We start from the raw sequence: 13,985 nt of genomic DNA on the forward strand, positions 1-13,985 counted from the left end.
AGAGGATCTGCAAGGAGGAATGGCAGAGGATCCCCAAATCCAGGTGTGAAAAACTTGTTGCATCTTTCCCAAAAAGACTCATGGCTGTATTAGATCAAAAGGGTGCCTCTACTAAATATTGAGCAAAGGTTCTGAATACTTAGGACCATGTGATATTTCAGTTTTTCTTTTTTAATAAATCTGCAAAAATGTCAACAATTCTGTGTTTTTCTGTCAATATGGGGTGCTGTGTGTACATTAATGAGGAAAAAAAATGAACTTAAATGAGTTTAGCAAATGGCTGCAATATAACAAAGAGTGAAACATTTAAGGGGGTCTGAATACTTTCCGTACCCACTGTAATTCCAATTGGATTCGTCTGAAAGAATGAAGTCATATACACCTAGGATTACGATGAGTAAATAATGGGCTCATTTTCATTTTTGGGTGAACTAACCCTTTAAAGTTTTGTGAAGTGAAGAGCTGCATGTTTGTAAGAAACAAATCCATAATTATGGCATTTTTATCACATTTGGTACAACAAATACAAGAAGATAACCCATAATAAGGCTCCCTCCAGTCGAAAATGTCCACCTCATGTAGTCCTCTTATATCAAAATCCACAGACATATTACTGTTTTGGACTGTTTTGTTCACTGCTTCTATAATGGTGCATATTTCTCTCCTGATTCAGACAAGACAACTTTTCACTGCATGGAGAAAGCAATATTATGGATACAGAGTTCTTATTTTGGCTGAAAGCAATGATTAATAGATAAAAACATCTTAAATAGGCACTTCTGCATTACTTACATTACCTGTGGATTATTGTGATGTGTTTATCAGCTATTTGGGCTCTCATTCTGATGAAACCCCTTCACAGCAGATGATCCATTGATGTAATTTCTCAAAATCTGTTATGATTAAAAGGAATGGTTCGCCCAAAAATTATGTCATTAATTACTTATGTCATTCCTTCGTTTGTCTTCAGAACAAAAATTAAGATATTTTTGATGAAATCCGAGAGCTTTCTGACCCTCTATAGACAGCAAAGGTCCTACCATGTTCAAGGTCCAGAAAAGTACCAAGAACATCAACAAAATATTCCATGAGACAGTGGTGCGTAATGGTTAGTTTTTTGTGCAACAAAAAGTATTCTATATTTCAGTCCTTTTAATTTCATACGATATCTTGGAGAGAGAAGCAGATCAAAAATTACATTATTCTGTGGAAATCCTGACAATCTAGTTTATGAATGACTCATTGTTCTGAACTGGGTCTTTTCAATGAAAGTAGTCTGAATGTTTCATTTACAAATTGATGTGGTTCTCATGTTTAACTTAATAAAGTAATGATTCTGCCCATAGAAAGTCCAACTTGCTCATCATATAAAGCGAACATGCCTCTTCAGATGACTTGGGTTTAAGGAATATGTGAAGATATTTTAATCGAATCATTTTCAAGATAAACAAAATCAGACTAACACTTCTTTCTTCTTAGACTAACTTTTAAGTGCACTTTAGGGAACAGAGATGTTCAACCTTGAGTAGTGTTGCAATAGTGAACACGTACAGACAAAGATGAAGCGGCTAGACGTCTGTCTGAAAATCTTAATAATCATATGATCTTGTGATGTTGGAAATATACATCTAGATGTAATTTGTTTCTGAATATATTTTAAGAAATTTAGCATTACATCACACTGACTCACCAATGGATCCTCTGCAGTGAATGGGTGTTCAAACTGCTAATAAAAACATCACAATAATCCACAAGTAATTGATACTCTAGTCTATCATTTAAAGGGTTAGTTTACCCAACACTGTCAGAAAAAAAGGTACAGTTCTGTCGCTGGGGCGGTACCCTAAGGTACAAAGTGAAAAGGTACAAATATGTATTTTTAAAGTACTAAAATGTACCTTTAAGGTACTAATATGATCTGTTTAGGGGTAGGTAAAGAAATCTGAGAGCTTTCTGACCCTCTATACACAGCAAGAGTCCTACCATGTTCAAGGTCCAGAAAAGTGCCAAGAATATCAATAAAATAGTCCATGCGACAGTGGTGCAGCCGTAACTGTTAGTTTTTTGTGCAACAGAAAGCATTCTCATAGCTTCATAAAATTACAGTTGAACCACTGATGTCACATGGACTATTTTGTTGATGTTCTTGGTGCCTTTCTGGACTTTGAACATGGTAGGACCCTTGCTGTTTATGGAGGGTCAAAGAGCTATCAGATTTCATCAAAAATATTTTAATTTGTGCTCTGAAAATGAACAAAGGCATTACGGGTTTGGAACGACATAAGGGTGAATAATTAATGACAACATTTTCATTTTTGGGTGAACTATCCCTTTAAGAAAGAAACTCGTCTACAACTTGGATGGCCTGATGGTGAGTGAATTACCAGTTAGCTGAAAGCTCCAATCCCCATTCATATTAATTGCATGAAACCAGGTAACTAGCACATTCCACTTAATTTCTAATTTTCTATTCCAAACAAGAAAGAAAGTCGTATGTATCTTTTCAAGAATACACACCCATCTAGACAAACACTGACTCTATAATGTGTCACTCCAATAGTGACCACTGTTATGCAGGTGGTCACATTCACATAGATGGTGGTCATGACAGATGGTGGTGGTTGGGTGAGACAGAGTAGGGGATTTCATAACCACTCATTCTACACACCATACCACAAATACGTACACACTCATGCCTACTCACATATATATATAAAACATAAACATGACTGAATAATCCAAATATTGCTGTGATGTCAGTACTTAAAAATTTGTTGTTTTTGGTTTTTAATTATAATCTTACATTAAGATTATATTAATAATTTTCAATATAATCTTACCAGGAAGCCATCTGAAGCAGCAGGGGTCAGTGTCATCCCCAAATGAGAGTTTTTAAGATTTCGAGAGATATTCTGAAATGCATTTTCTCCTATACAGGGAATAACACAAAAACATGTTGTAAACTAATACTCCAAGCACAACACAGTCAATAAATGTACATTTTCATAGTCAGAGAGTTGATCCAATACCTAGGTTCACTTTTGAGCAATTTGAATTTATCTCATCTCCCACAATGCACTTGTAAATATCCCCCTTCCTGTTATTTTGTGGTCCATCCCATGGAGCACCAACCAGAATTCTGTTCATAAAACAATGAGTCACTCAGAATATCAGCAAAAACAGCAAAACATTATTTATTTACTGTATAAGCCTGTTTTGTTATAGTTTGTAATCACCTGATGACATTTTAATATAATAAAACCTTGTCTGTGTTCATATGTAATATCCAAATGGTATTTCTAGTACTTAGTTGTAAATGTAAGTAAAACCAAAAAGTACTCACGATTTCTCTCCATTGTTCTCATGCTGTAACACAGAGAAGCCGAACAGAGCATCTTCAGGCCCACTGAAGATCCTTGGCCTCTTCACATCAATATTAAAACACTCACACAGCCCTAAAAGAGAGAATATATAGTAAAATAATTAGGAATGTTCCCGAATACCACGTCCGATAAGGTAAAGATGAGTACTACCTCTATTACAAAACTTTATCATGGTAACCATAGTTTCTACTAAACTGATATAATTGAAGTTAAAGTAAGGGATTATATTGTAAACTTTGTAAACTTTGCATGCTTGTTTAGAATCACCTGTTGCATGTGCTTAGCGAGTTTCATGAAGTTTTGAGTTTTCGTTTAGGCTTTATAGGCTTTTGGGTATATTTGGACAGGCCCCTTTTCTAAAGGGCCCTATTATAGCCTCCCAAAGGGTAAATTTCAACACGTTTTTGATAATTATTGACCTAGGTGTTTTTTCCAGACTGAGTGAAAAACCTAGGAATAGTTCGCAAAAGTAGGTTTTTTAAATCTTCTCAGTTATTAAAAAAATGGTTTGATTGACAACAGTGGTTCTAGAGGTTATATAGTTGTTCGGAACGAGGAGGTCTATCATACGATGTGAATATAGTGTGTATGTGCAGAAAACCATGCAATGTACAATCGTTTACGCCCTCCAAAAATGTGATACTGTCATCCAGTGGCTGATTTCTTTCAGATTTCCGAGTCAAAAAGGCCCACGGTTTCGTTCCGATCAGCCAAGTGTGCTGAGTTTTGCGAAGATATCTTATTCCGTTCAGGAGTTATAGGCATTTTACTAAAAGTGGCCCTGCCCCCTTCAAACACTTTGGCGTCCCTTTGCCATGGTGAGTCAAAAGTTGACATGAGACACTTCAGCCTGCGACTGACAGTTTAGGAGTTACGAGCAATTTTGTACTTTTGAATGCTGTAGTGCCCCCGTCAGGCTAATTGGAGCGAGGCTTGGTCACGTTGTAGGGGGTGTGAGTACTACCAACCCTCCAACTTTGAAGTCTCTATGACTTACAATTAGTTTACATGGAAATAGCTCATCCATGACCATTCTAACAATTACAATAGCATTTCAGCGCTACGCGCTTGAACCCCTAAATATCAAGAAGGATTCATATTAGCTTTTCAAGTGTCCAACATTGTGAACAAAAAGAGCAGTGAAGATCAGTCGTAGTTGATGAATGAACTGAACGGATGGAGTGACAGACACACAGACAGGAAAAGGCCAGAGAAAAAGAGAGAAGGGAAGAGAGGGAAAAGAGAGGGAAGGGCGTCGCTCGTAATAACTACTGAACATAGTGGTTCCCTGTTATGACATACAGACCTGCCTTTTATATGACTGAAAGAGAGAGAGGCTGAAGGAGAAGTTCACCGGTGGATTTGTAGCTCATGGCAAATGTAACTCAAAACAGCCCCACTGGCCAAAACAGCCTTGCGGAACAGATTGACCAGTCAATCACACTCCCAGCATAATCCCAACACTGAAACCTATCTGAGGCTAATTCTCTGTTTTGTGTGATACGGGTTTTGACCCGAACATACACTGAGGTCTCATTCACTGTGGGTGAAGTTGTGCTCTGAGTGGATTTCTTAGGACTGTTTACCCAGAAAGCAGGGGGAGGCTTTCAAAAAGGGGGCAGGCAGAGAACCAAACCCCACAGACCTCAAACAGGGTGCCTGCGTTACTCTCTTTCAGTCTGTCATCCTCTCTCTCTCTTTCCAATGGAATGAGAACATGGAGGGGGATCCATATGGATCAAAGAACAAATGGGACGCGCTCTGTAATTCATGCTCCCCCCCCCAAAAAATGTTCAGAAAACCAAACTTGTCTTCCCACAATTCTCTTGTGCTCCTATTTCTCCTTTTCCCTGTTTTGCACTCTTTTCCTCTATCCAAAGCGAAATATGTTCTTAAGGTATACTTTGGATCAGTTTGTGTATTCTTAGGGAATCCAACCCATGACCTTAATGATGATTCTACAATAAGTCACACTTGAAAATGTCTTTCTGTCATTTATTTCAAAGGGAACCCCAGGTATTAATACTTGTATGGCTTAATATAATGTAAATGATATCTCTTACTGAAAAAAGTAAGAAAAGTAAAAAGTAGAAAACCCACGAAAGATTTACATTTTTTTAAAAATCCACTTTCTTTTATACCTATTTTGCACTATGGGGATGCCATTATTTTGATGATGTCAAATGGTTGCACCCGGTGAGCTACTGGTGCTACCTGTTGCTATTTTTACCGCAACACAACTCCGAAAAAAAAAAATACTGATACAACGCCAAACTAGCTGCATTTCCATGACCCTTCAAATTGCACAAATTGAAATTAAAAATGAATTGAAAACATCGGTTAATGGAAATGCCGTCATTTCGCGACACTTTTCAATCGGCATTTATAAAATATCGCCAAAGTTTTGCGGAAATATGTTATGGAAGCTGTCTATTGTGTGGCGTTTGGTTGTAATTTACAGTCGAAGGGTGACAAGAGAAGTGATGTAAGTCTTCACTGCTTTCCTAGCAACAAGAAGAGGAGAAAAAAAATGGGAAGACGCCTGTGGACGAATACAATTTCCTAACGACATCAAATGGTTGCACCCAGTGAGATTCTAACGCTACCTGAAGCTATTTTTACCACAACACAACTCGGACAATAAAATACTGATACAATGCCGCACTAGCTGCATTTCCATTACCCTTCAAATTGAGCAAATTGAAATTGTGAATTGAAAATACACCTAATGGAAACGCGTTACTTTAGCAAAAACGCTCATATATCACAAAACAATTTTTATAGTCGCATGAGGTGTTTTTTAAGGCAATTCGAAAAAGGGATATTTTGCAAAACTGCAATGGAAACCTTTTTATTGCATTTACAGGTCATATGGCATTCATCATATGATCATTCTTCAATATACTACAACGCTCAAGACACATTTGATATGTGGCTGCTTTCAAGTATTTAACAATTTACACTGCACACATCTGTGGTGCATTACAGCTCCGACACAGCCACTGGAGCTGATCACGGCCACTCTATATACCAACTGTGCTGCAACATTTTTAATAAGCGGCTCTCCGCACTGCCACTCTAAAGATACGCCTACGCCTCATTCAAATAAATATAATGGTTAGTGCAGTGGCACTAGCCAAAATCCTTCAAAATCCCACCAAAATCCGTTGCCATGACTTATGGCGAGAGGAAAAAATTACGTTTAGCCGTGTAACATCATTAATGGAAACGCTGTAATTTCAAAATAATTTTTAATCGCTAAAATTTAACGGAGTTAAGTTGTAACAGAAATGCATCTATTGTGTGGCCTTTGGTTGTAATTTCCAGTCGAAGGGCAACAAGAGAAGTGATGTAAGTTCTCACTGCTTTCCTAGCGATAAGAAGAGGAGAAAAAAATGGGAAGACACCTGTGGATGAATAAAATTTCATAAAAGACCCACGTCTTTGTTCTCTCCACTTTAGCCCTGATGCCTTTGAGGCTTTTAGTAGACCACAGCTTCTGAAAGAGCTTACAAACGACAGAGACAAGAAACGCTAGATGCCATCCTGGCAGGCTGTAAACATAAAATTGATGGTACGACATTTGGTTTAAGCCTACACTTATATCCATCGCCACCTGTAAGCTCTTTCAGTAGCTGTGGTCATCGTATCAGCATTTTATTTTCTGAGTTGTGTATTCCGAGTTGTGTTTGGTAAAAATAGCAATAGGCAGCGCCAGTAGTTCACCGAGTGCAACCATTTCACGTCATCAAAATAATGGCGCCCCCATAGTCCAAAATATGTATAAAACAATGTGGATTTTTTAAATAACATAAATCTTTCATGGGGGTCCCTCAAGTCAAAAAGGTTTAATGTGATGAACCACACCAGCAGTTACTCCACAGGACACTTGTGTGAACTTGAGGTGAACTGACTTCATACATCAGTTTAAAACGACACTGAGATGAAAACATGTATAGGAAAAGTGAAGTTAGTTCTGAGAAGAGTTTAATCATCAGCTCCACTGACCCATTCAAACATGTTTAAGTGTGAATGAACCATCCAGAAGTGGCATTTGGGTGTCATTTATCTTTTCCACACTATCCTCATTTAAAACCTGCCTCTAAATACTCCCCTCTTCTCATTTACACTTGTGCTCGTATTTCATCAGTGTTTGTTTCTATGTGTGAAAGAGATGTAAAGTATCTTTGGTCCTCTGTTTCAGCTCTGTGGTTTTTCTTGGTCCATGCCTCCAGGGCTCTGTCATGACAACTGTAAACATTTATGTAGTTTGGTGGTGAACAGTCTGGAAAAGCAGTCCAGATTCTTAAACTCCTTACACACAAAAATACATATATACACTTATTACACACGCATAAATGCACTCCTACACCACACTGAGACATAGGCATACTCATCCACCACTGAATGGATGTCACTTTGAATGAGTCCTATTAGACATGTAAATGTACAGTTCAGTAATGCCAGCATGACTAATATGTGAACACATATGGGACACATTACTGAGAGAGAGATGTTACTGAGAAACCCATTCAAATAGGAAACAATGTTATCCATGTTAAAAACAGCGCAGTTTAGTTATTTTAACTTTCTTTTCCACAAGATTTCTGTAGGCTATTTTCAGGTCAGTGAAATATAAGAATGTCTACAAAAAACAAAATTAATAAGGCTTTTAAAAACATTTCTTAGAAATGTATGAATAGTTTTGAAAAATTTTAATACTATTTTTAAGAAGCTTTTAAAGACCAAAGCCAATCTCATGGCAATTTGTGTACCCATTTTGTGATTTGGTGAATTGGTGTCTAATTTTGTATAAATTTGTACAATCTCATTCATGCATTTTCATACAATCTGCTTACGGTCCATTGAGGGGTAGATTTAAGAGTCAAATTAGACCTTAATGCTTCATTTTTATTTTCTAAAAAGCGTAAGTTTTCATACGACTTAAAAGATATGAATTTGCCACAAATTCACCAGTGCGTAAAATAGACAAAATTTTTATATCATATAAGCTGGATGAACCCATTAAGTGAAAAAAAAAAAAAAAAAATTATTATAAATAAATAAATAACATTTCCCTCACGTCTTAAATATATAATTATGTGAGAGTACAAATCATTACTCTCCAAAAATATTGTATATTGTATAAATATTTACACACACACACACACATATATATATATATATATATATATATAACACACACAATGAATGATTACTTAATTAACATATTTATACTACTTAATATTAATTTTAATAAATATCATTAGGTTTTGGGGGATTCACTGCATACATAATTTTACAACCTGAAGTAACTTCAGTTTGTCTAATATTAATATTATAAAAATCTAATATTTTAAAAGGCTTGCTGAATTTCACTTAAAAAAAAATTAAAACCTGCACCTCATACAAGACGTCTCAACTCACTGTATGAATTGCATTTTACTTTATTAAATTAATAAATAAATAAAATAGGACAAAAATTAACCATTATTGACTCTTCTTGAGCTTAAGCAGACTCACATTCACCCTCATTTTCTGCAATGTTGGATTTTCACATTAATTTCTCTCAGTCTGTTAATTACACTTCTATCCAAACAGATTTAATGCACTCCATCCACTTGAAAACCTTTTCAGTGGATTGCTTCTGTTTAGTGTTTTTCTTCTGCTTCATGCTGTCTTTATTTTTCATGTTATGTCTCAGTCCACTCTCTTATAAGTGCTGGGGGCGGATGGTTTGTGAGTGAGAAATGCAGGGACAAATGGAGGGGGCAAGGGGGTGGAATTCCCAGAGTCCACACCTGTGTTCTCCATCTAAAGCACAGAAGAACATAGCTGAACACCAGAGAGCTTGCTCATCACATAGCATCTGCAGAACCCATCAGCCGCCACAGCATATATGCTCAAAAACAGACACCAACACCTACAGTATGCAGCCTAGATGACACAATGCATATAAACAGGTAGCATGAGAGTGTACAAAATGGCTAGTGGCATTACATTTGACTACAGTCTGGAAATACTTCAACTGCGACTGTTGTGGCCCATTAAAGCAGTATTTCTAGCGTTTATAGTAATTTGTCCAGATATGTGAGGTTGTATACCTTATAGTGCCATGATAAGTAGGGTACTTTATCTAACATCTTTCGTTTCCCCCAGTGTTGAATTTAAACAAAAGACCCCCTCACAATCTTCACGTCTTGATGAAGTCAGTTAATAGAGGATATACCGTATGCTGTATAATGTAAGCAACTCCAGTAAAAAGACTACTGCAAGGAAAGTGATGTAGTTACGGTTAGATACAAAGATTTTCATGCTTCACACTTTAATTAAATACAAGCAAGTCTATTCTTAAATGTAACTGAGCCACATCAGTAATTACTGTATGGCATAACCAAAAACTCTGTAAGTAAGTGAAGGGATCTTACAGATGACAGCTTTAAAGGGGTCATGACATGGGAAACCAAATTTCCCTTGATCTTTTGACACAGAAGAGGCCTTTGTCCACTTCCAGTACAACAATTCACAAATAATTTACTCACCTCCTTGTCATCCAAGATGTTCATGTCTTTATGTTTTTAGTGGTGAAGAAATTATGGTTTTTGAGGAAAACATTTTAGGATTTTTCTCCATATAATGGACTTCATTGGTGCCCGAAATGGAACTTCCGAAATGTAATTTAAATGCTGCTTCAAAGGGGCTCTATTCTTCAAAGGTATCTAGCGATACAATTCGTAAAATAAAAATTTGTATACTTTTTAAGCACAAAAGCTGGTGTAGCACAGGCTCTGGGATGTGCGTTCACGACGCTACATACTACTGAAACATTTCGAAAGGTCACACGGAACGTAGGCGGAACTACAGACCCAGTGTTTACAAAGTGAAGACACAAAGACTAAGAAAGTGCAAGTAAGTCAAACGCTGTTAACATACAAAAAGGTACAATGGATGATTCTGAAGTTGTAGGAGAAAATAAGATGTAGTTTTTTGACATACTCTACCTTTTTGAGCCGGAGTACACAGACGATGAACTTAGACGTGATTCGTAGCAGTGATGGGAAGTTCGGATCATTTTACCGATTCAGACCTTCGAGTCTCATTCAGCTAAACGAATGAATCTTTTTTCGAGTCATTTCATTCATTTCGTACATTTTTGCAACATGTTACTTCCCTAACACAGCTACTGCTTATACAAACGTTGATCACACTACAAACAAGACAAAACTATAATGCTATAAGAAACAGAAAAGATTCATTCATTATTTACCTGGGTCTTTAGTCTATGATTAGCTCACCTCACCTCTTATCTGACAAGTTTTCGGGTTTGATTTGTTCGTTCATCACATGACAGCACTGTAATATGAACGAACGACTCAAAAAAACTGAAGACTCGAAACAGGTGAACTAATTCCAGTACAGAACCTAATAGGATGTTGCGCATGCGTGACTGAATGAATCACTCCCCAAGATGATTCGTTGTTCCCGAGTCACATTAAAGATTCGTTCAAAATGAACGAATCGTTCAAGAACGACCCATCACTAATTCGTAGCATCGTGGACGCGCATCCCAGAGCCTGTTCTACACAAGCGTTTGTACTTAAAAAGTATTAAAACAAATTTCTGAAAAAAACTGACCAATCGTTTCGCTAGATAACACCCTTCTTCCTCGGCTGGGATCGTTTAGAGCCCTTTGAAGCTGCATTTAAACTACATTTTGGAAGTTCAAAATCGGGGGAACCAATGAAGTCCATTATATGGAGAAAAATCCTGAAATGCTTTCCTCAAAAACCATAATTTCTTTACGACTGAGGACAGAAAGACATGAACATTTTGGACGACAAGAGGGTGAGTAGATTATTTGTAAATTGTTGTTCTGGAAGTGGACTTCTCCTTTAATGCATCCTGCAAGTTACTTAAAATGTCCTCATCATCAATAAAAAAGCATATTTGTAATAACCCTCAGAAAACTGCTTGTTTGGATCCGAGGGGCAAAGTGACATCACCTGGGCACAGTCGTTTGCATAAACACTGCCTCCAGAGCAAGGCATTGATGAACAGTCTCACCACAGCCCTCGCCCACTGGCATTCAGTCACTTAACAGCTGACACTTGAATACACTAATTGCGAGTGTCACCTTGTGTCAAAAGCAGATAAAAATTACAATCACTGCCGCTATCTTGTCTACACTGGATACAGTATACAGATTCTAGTTCCCTTTCTGACACAGTGCATGTGCTTGAGTATGCTGTCAATAGGACAAATTGAGTGAAAGAACGTTTGCTTTGATGCGTTTGGTTTAAACAGCTCTTTCAGGTTTTTGTACAGATATCAGAAGGATTCCAGTGTAAGAAACAAGTAGATAGTTTATTTTTAATGGCATCCTGGATCATTCCTGAGCATCGATCGGAGCATTTTGTTTTGTAATCAAGGCACAGTGTAATGGAGAGTTCACAAAAACACACTAAATCTGACTGCAGCTGCATCATAAACTGTAAGTAAACGATTTCATAATGCTTCATAATGCGTCATAATGCTTTGTCTGGAAATGACATTAGACAACCACAACAGTGGCCAATTCCTGATACACCTTAAAGGACCCACCCCTTAAAACAGCTCATATTTTAGACAGAGGTTCAGAATGAGGGTTGAAAATAATCATTTTTGAGCATAAAACTTTATAAGTAAACCTCAAGGAACCAAAAATATGTGATGACTCCTTTAAACTTTACTGAGCCACATCAGTAATTATGGTATCTGTAGTAGAAAAGGGTTTAGCTGAACAAAGAAATCATGTTTTTGGGGGTCACAGTCAACAACTTGTTGTAAGTGGAGGGATATTACAGAAGACGACAGTTTTAAATTCCATGACTTGCATCATTTTGTAGGTGTAACTCAAAAAGTGATTTTATTTAAAATCACATGACAAAGCAATACAGCACAAATCAAGGCAATTAAACGCATAAAAAACTGGTTAAACTCACCTTTGAGAAGAACAGTGATCTTCAACAACAGCAGGTACTTGTGAATCTCCATTAGTCAGTTAGGTGATTGAGTTTCTTTTACTTCTTCAAAATGTAATTCTCAGTAGCGGGTGTAAATACAGCGCGCGCACGTTAGCAGGCGCGCACGCGCGTGTTCTCTCAGGTGGAGATGTGCTTCCTCTCCAGTGGCATAACTCTCACATTCCCTGCGCATGAAAGACATTACTGTATAGTATTTTGGCCTGGTTGCAACTTTTTACGCGTTTTGGCTCAAACAAGTACTGAAAAAAATGTTTCAAATTAGTAGGCTACCACACTGTACGCGTGTACGAGTATATAATGTTTCTATAATTAATAACAACTATATTCAGTCTCAAGGTGCTTATAATTACAAATGATAAATATTACAACAACATTTTACCCAAATATGACTCTTAAATTATTCACTATTCACCTTTATGTTATCCAAACTCATGTAAATAAATGGATATGCTAGGCAAATTGTTAGGAATTGTCAGTATCACTTAACTTTTTCACACAAAGAAAGTAAGTGGTGGCTAAAATGTCTTCAGCCCATTCATATCTCCTTCTCCCGACTTTGGTAAAACATAAGGGTGTATGACAGAATATTTTATCACTTTTAAATTTTAGGGTAACTACGCAGCTTAATGATAGCTATTAAGCAAAACTTGACAAACCAACAAATTAAACACTAAGTTAACTTACCATCTTGTTCCCCACATAAACAAAGTTAATTCAAAATCCAGTTTTGCGCGGCTCCAGCACCTGCTGTAGTTATAAGAGCGCGCCCATAAGTTTAGTCCAACTTCTGCAAACGAGCGGTTCCCAAAATATATACATTCGCAAAAATAACTGTCAAAATTATTTCCCGGTAATTTCTGTCAATGCTGCTAAAGAAGAAACATCTATCCCTTCCACATGAAATGAAAAATTGTCTTAAATATTATTTTGCACAACTGTCCTGAGGTGAAATTTATTTCATTGCGTTCGTAGCTGCTTTCTTTCGACCGCAACGTGTCTCCAAGTCTCCAAAATATATACAAATGAAATGGAGCAAATGAAAGAGCGCCTTGATTCTGGAGCAAAACCTTCGTCTCCCTCAGACAACTGGACCCTCTTTCTGAGCCTGGCCCACAAATCCTCTCTCTCTCTCTCTCTCTCTCTCTCTCTCTCTGTCTTCTGTGTGTGTGTGTGTGTGTGTGTGCACCTGGTATTCATCACGTTATGGGGACCAAATGTCCCCACAAGGATAGTAATACCAGTAAATTTTGACCTTGTGGGGACATTTGTGAGGTCCCCATGAGGAAACAGGCTTATAAATCATGCAGAATGAGTTTTTTTGAGAAAGTAAAAGTGTGCACAGTCTCCTGTGAGGGCTAGGTTTAGGTGTAGGGTTGGTGTAGGGCAATAGAAAATAGGGTTTGTACAGTATAAAAACCATTACGCCTATGGAATGTCCCCATAAAACATGTAAACCCAACATGCGTGTGTGTGTGTGTGTGTGTGACGCTATTTAACTCTAATCTTACGCGAATTTAGTACATCAGGTGCGGTTTTAAGAAAATAGTATTACAATTTCCAACCGGAGTGATTCTAATAA

The 13,985-nt window shown here is 37.2% G+C and overlaps 1 protein-coding gene across 1 annotated transcript in view; it reads right to left on the reverse strand.

Moving 5' to 3' along the window:
• itga10 (integrin, alpha 10) overlaps positions 1–13,484 on the reverse strand; it is a 56,378-nt gene extending 42,894 nt beyond the window's left edge. The window contains exons 1-5 of the mRNA XM_051132070.1: positions 13,091–13,484; positions 12,365–12,570; positions 3,344–3,455; positions 3,030–3,139; positions 2,841–2,929 (exon numbers count right to left, since the gene is read on the reverse strand). Coding sequence (XP_050988027.1) covers positions 2,841–2,929; positions 3,030–3,139; positions 3,344–3,455; positions 12,365–12,416 — 363 coding nt within the window. The 5' untranslated portion in view covers positions 12,417–12,570; positions 13,091–13,484. The remainder of the gene's footprint in view (positions 1–2,840; positions 2,930–3,029; positions 3,140–3,343; positions 3,456–12,364; positions 12,571–13,090) is intronic.
• Between the last annotated feature and the right edge of the window lie 501 nt (positions 13,485–13,985).

The sequence above is a fragment of the Labeo rohita genome, chromosome 16 (genome assembly GCF_022985175.1).
Source record: "Labeo rohita strain BAU-BD-2019 chromosome 16, IGBB_LRoh.1.0, whole genome shotgun sequence".
NCBI lineage: Eukaryota > Metazoa > Chordata > Actinopteri > Cypriniformes > Cyprinidae > Labeo > Labeo rohita.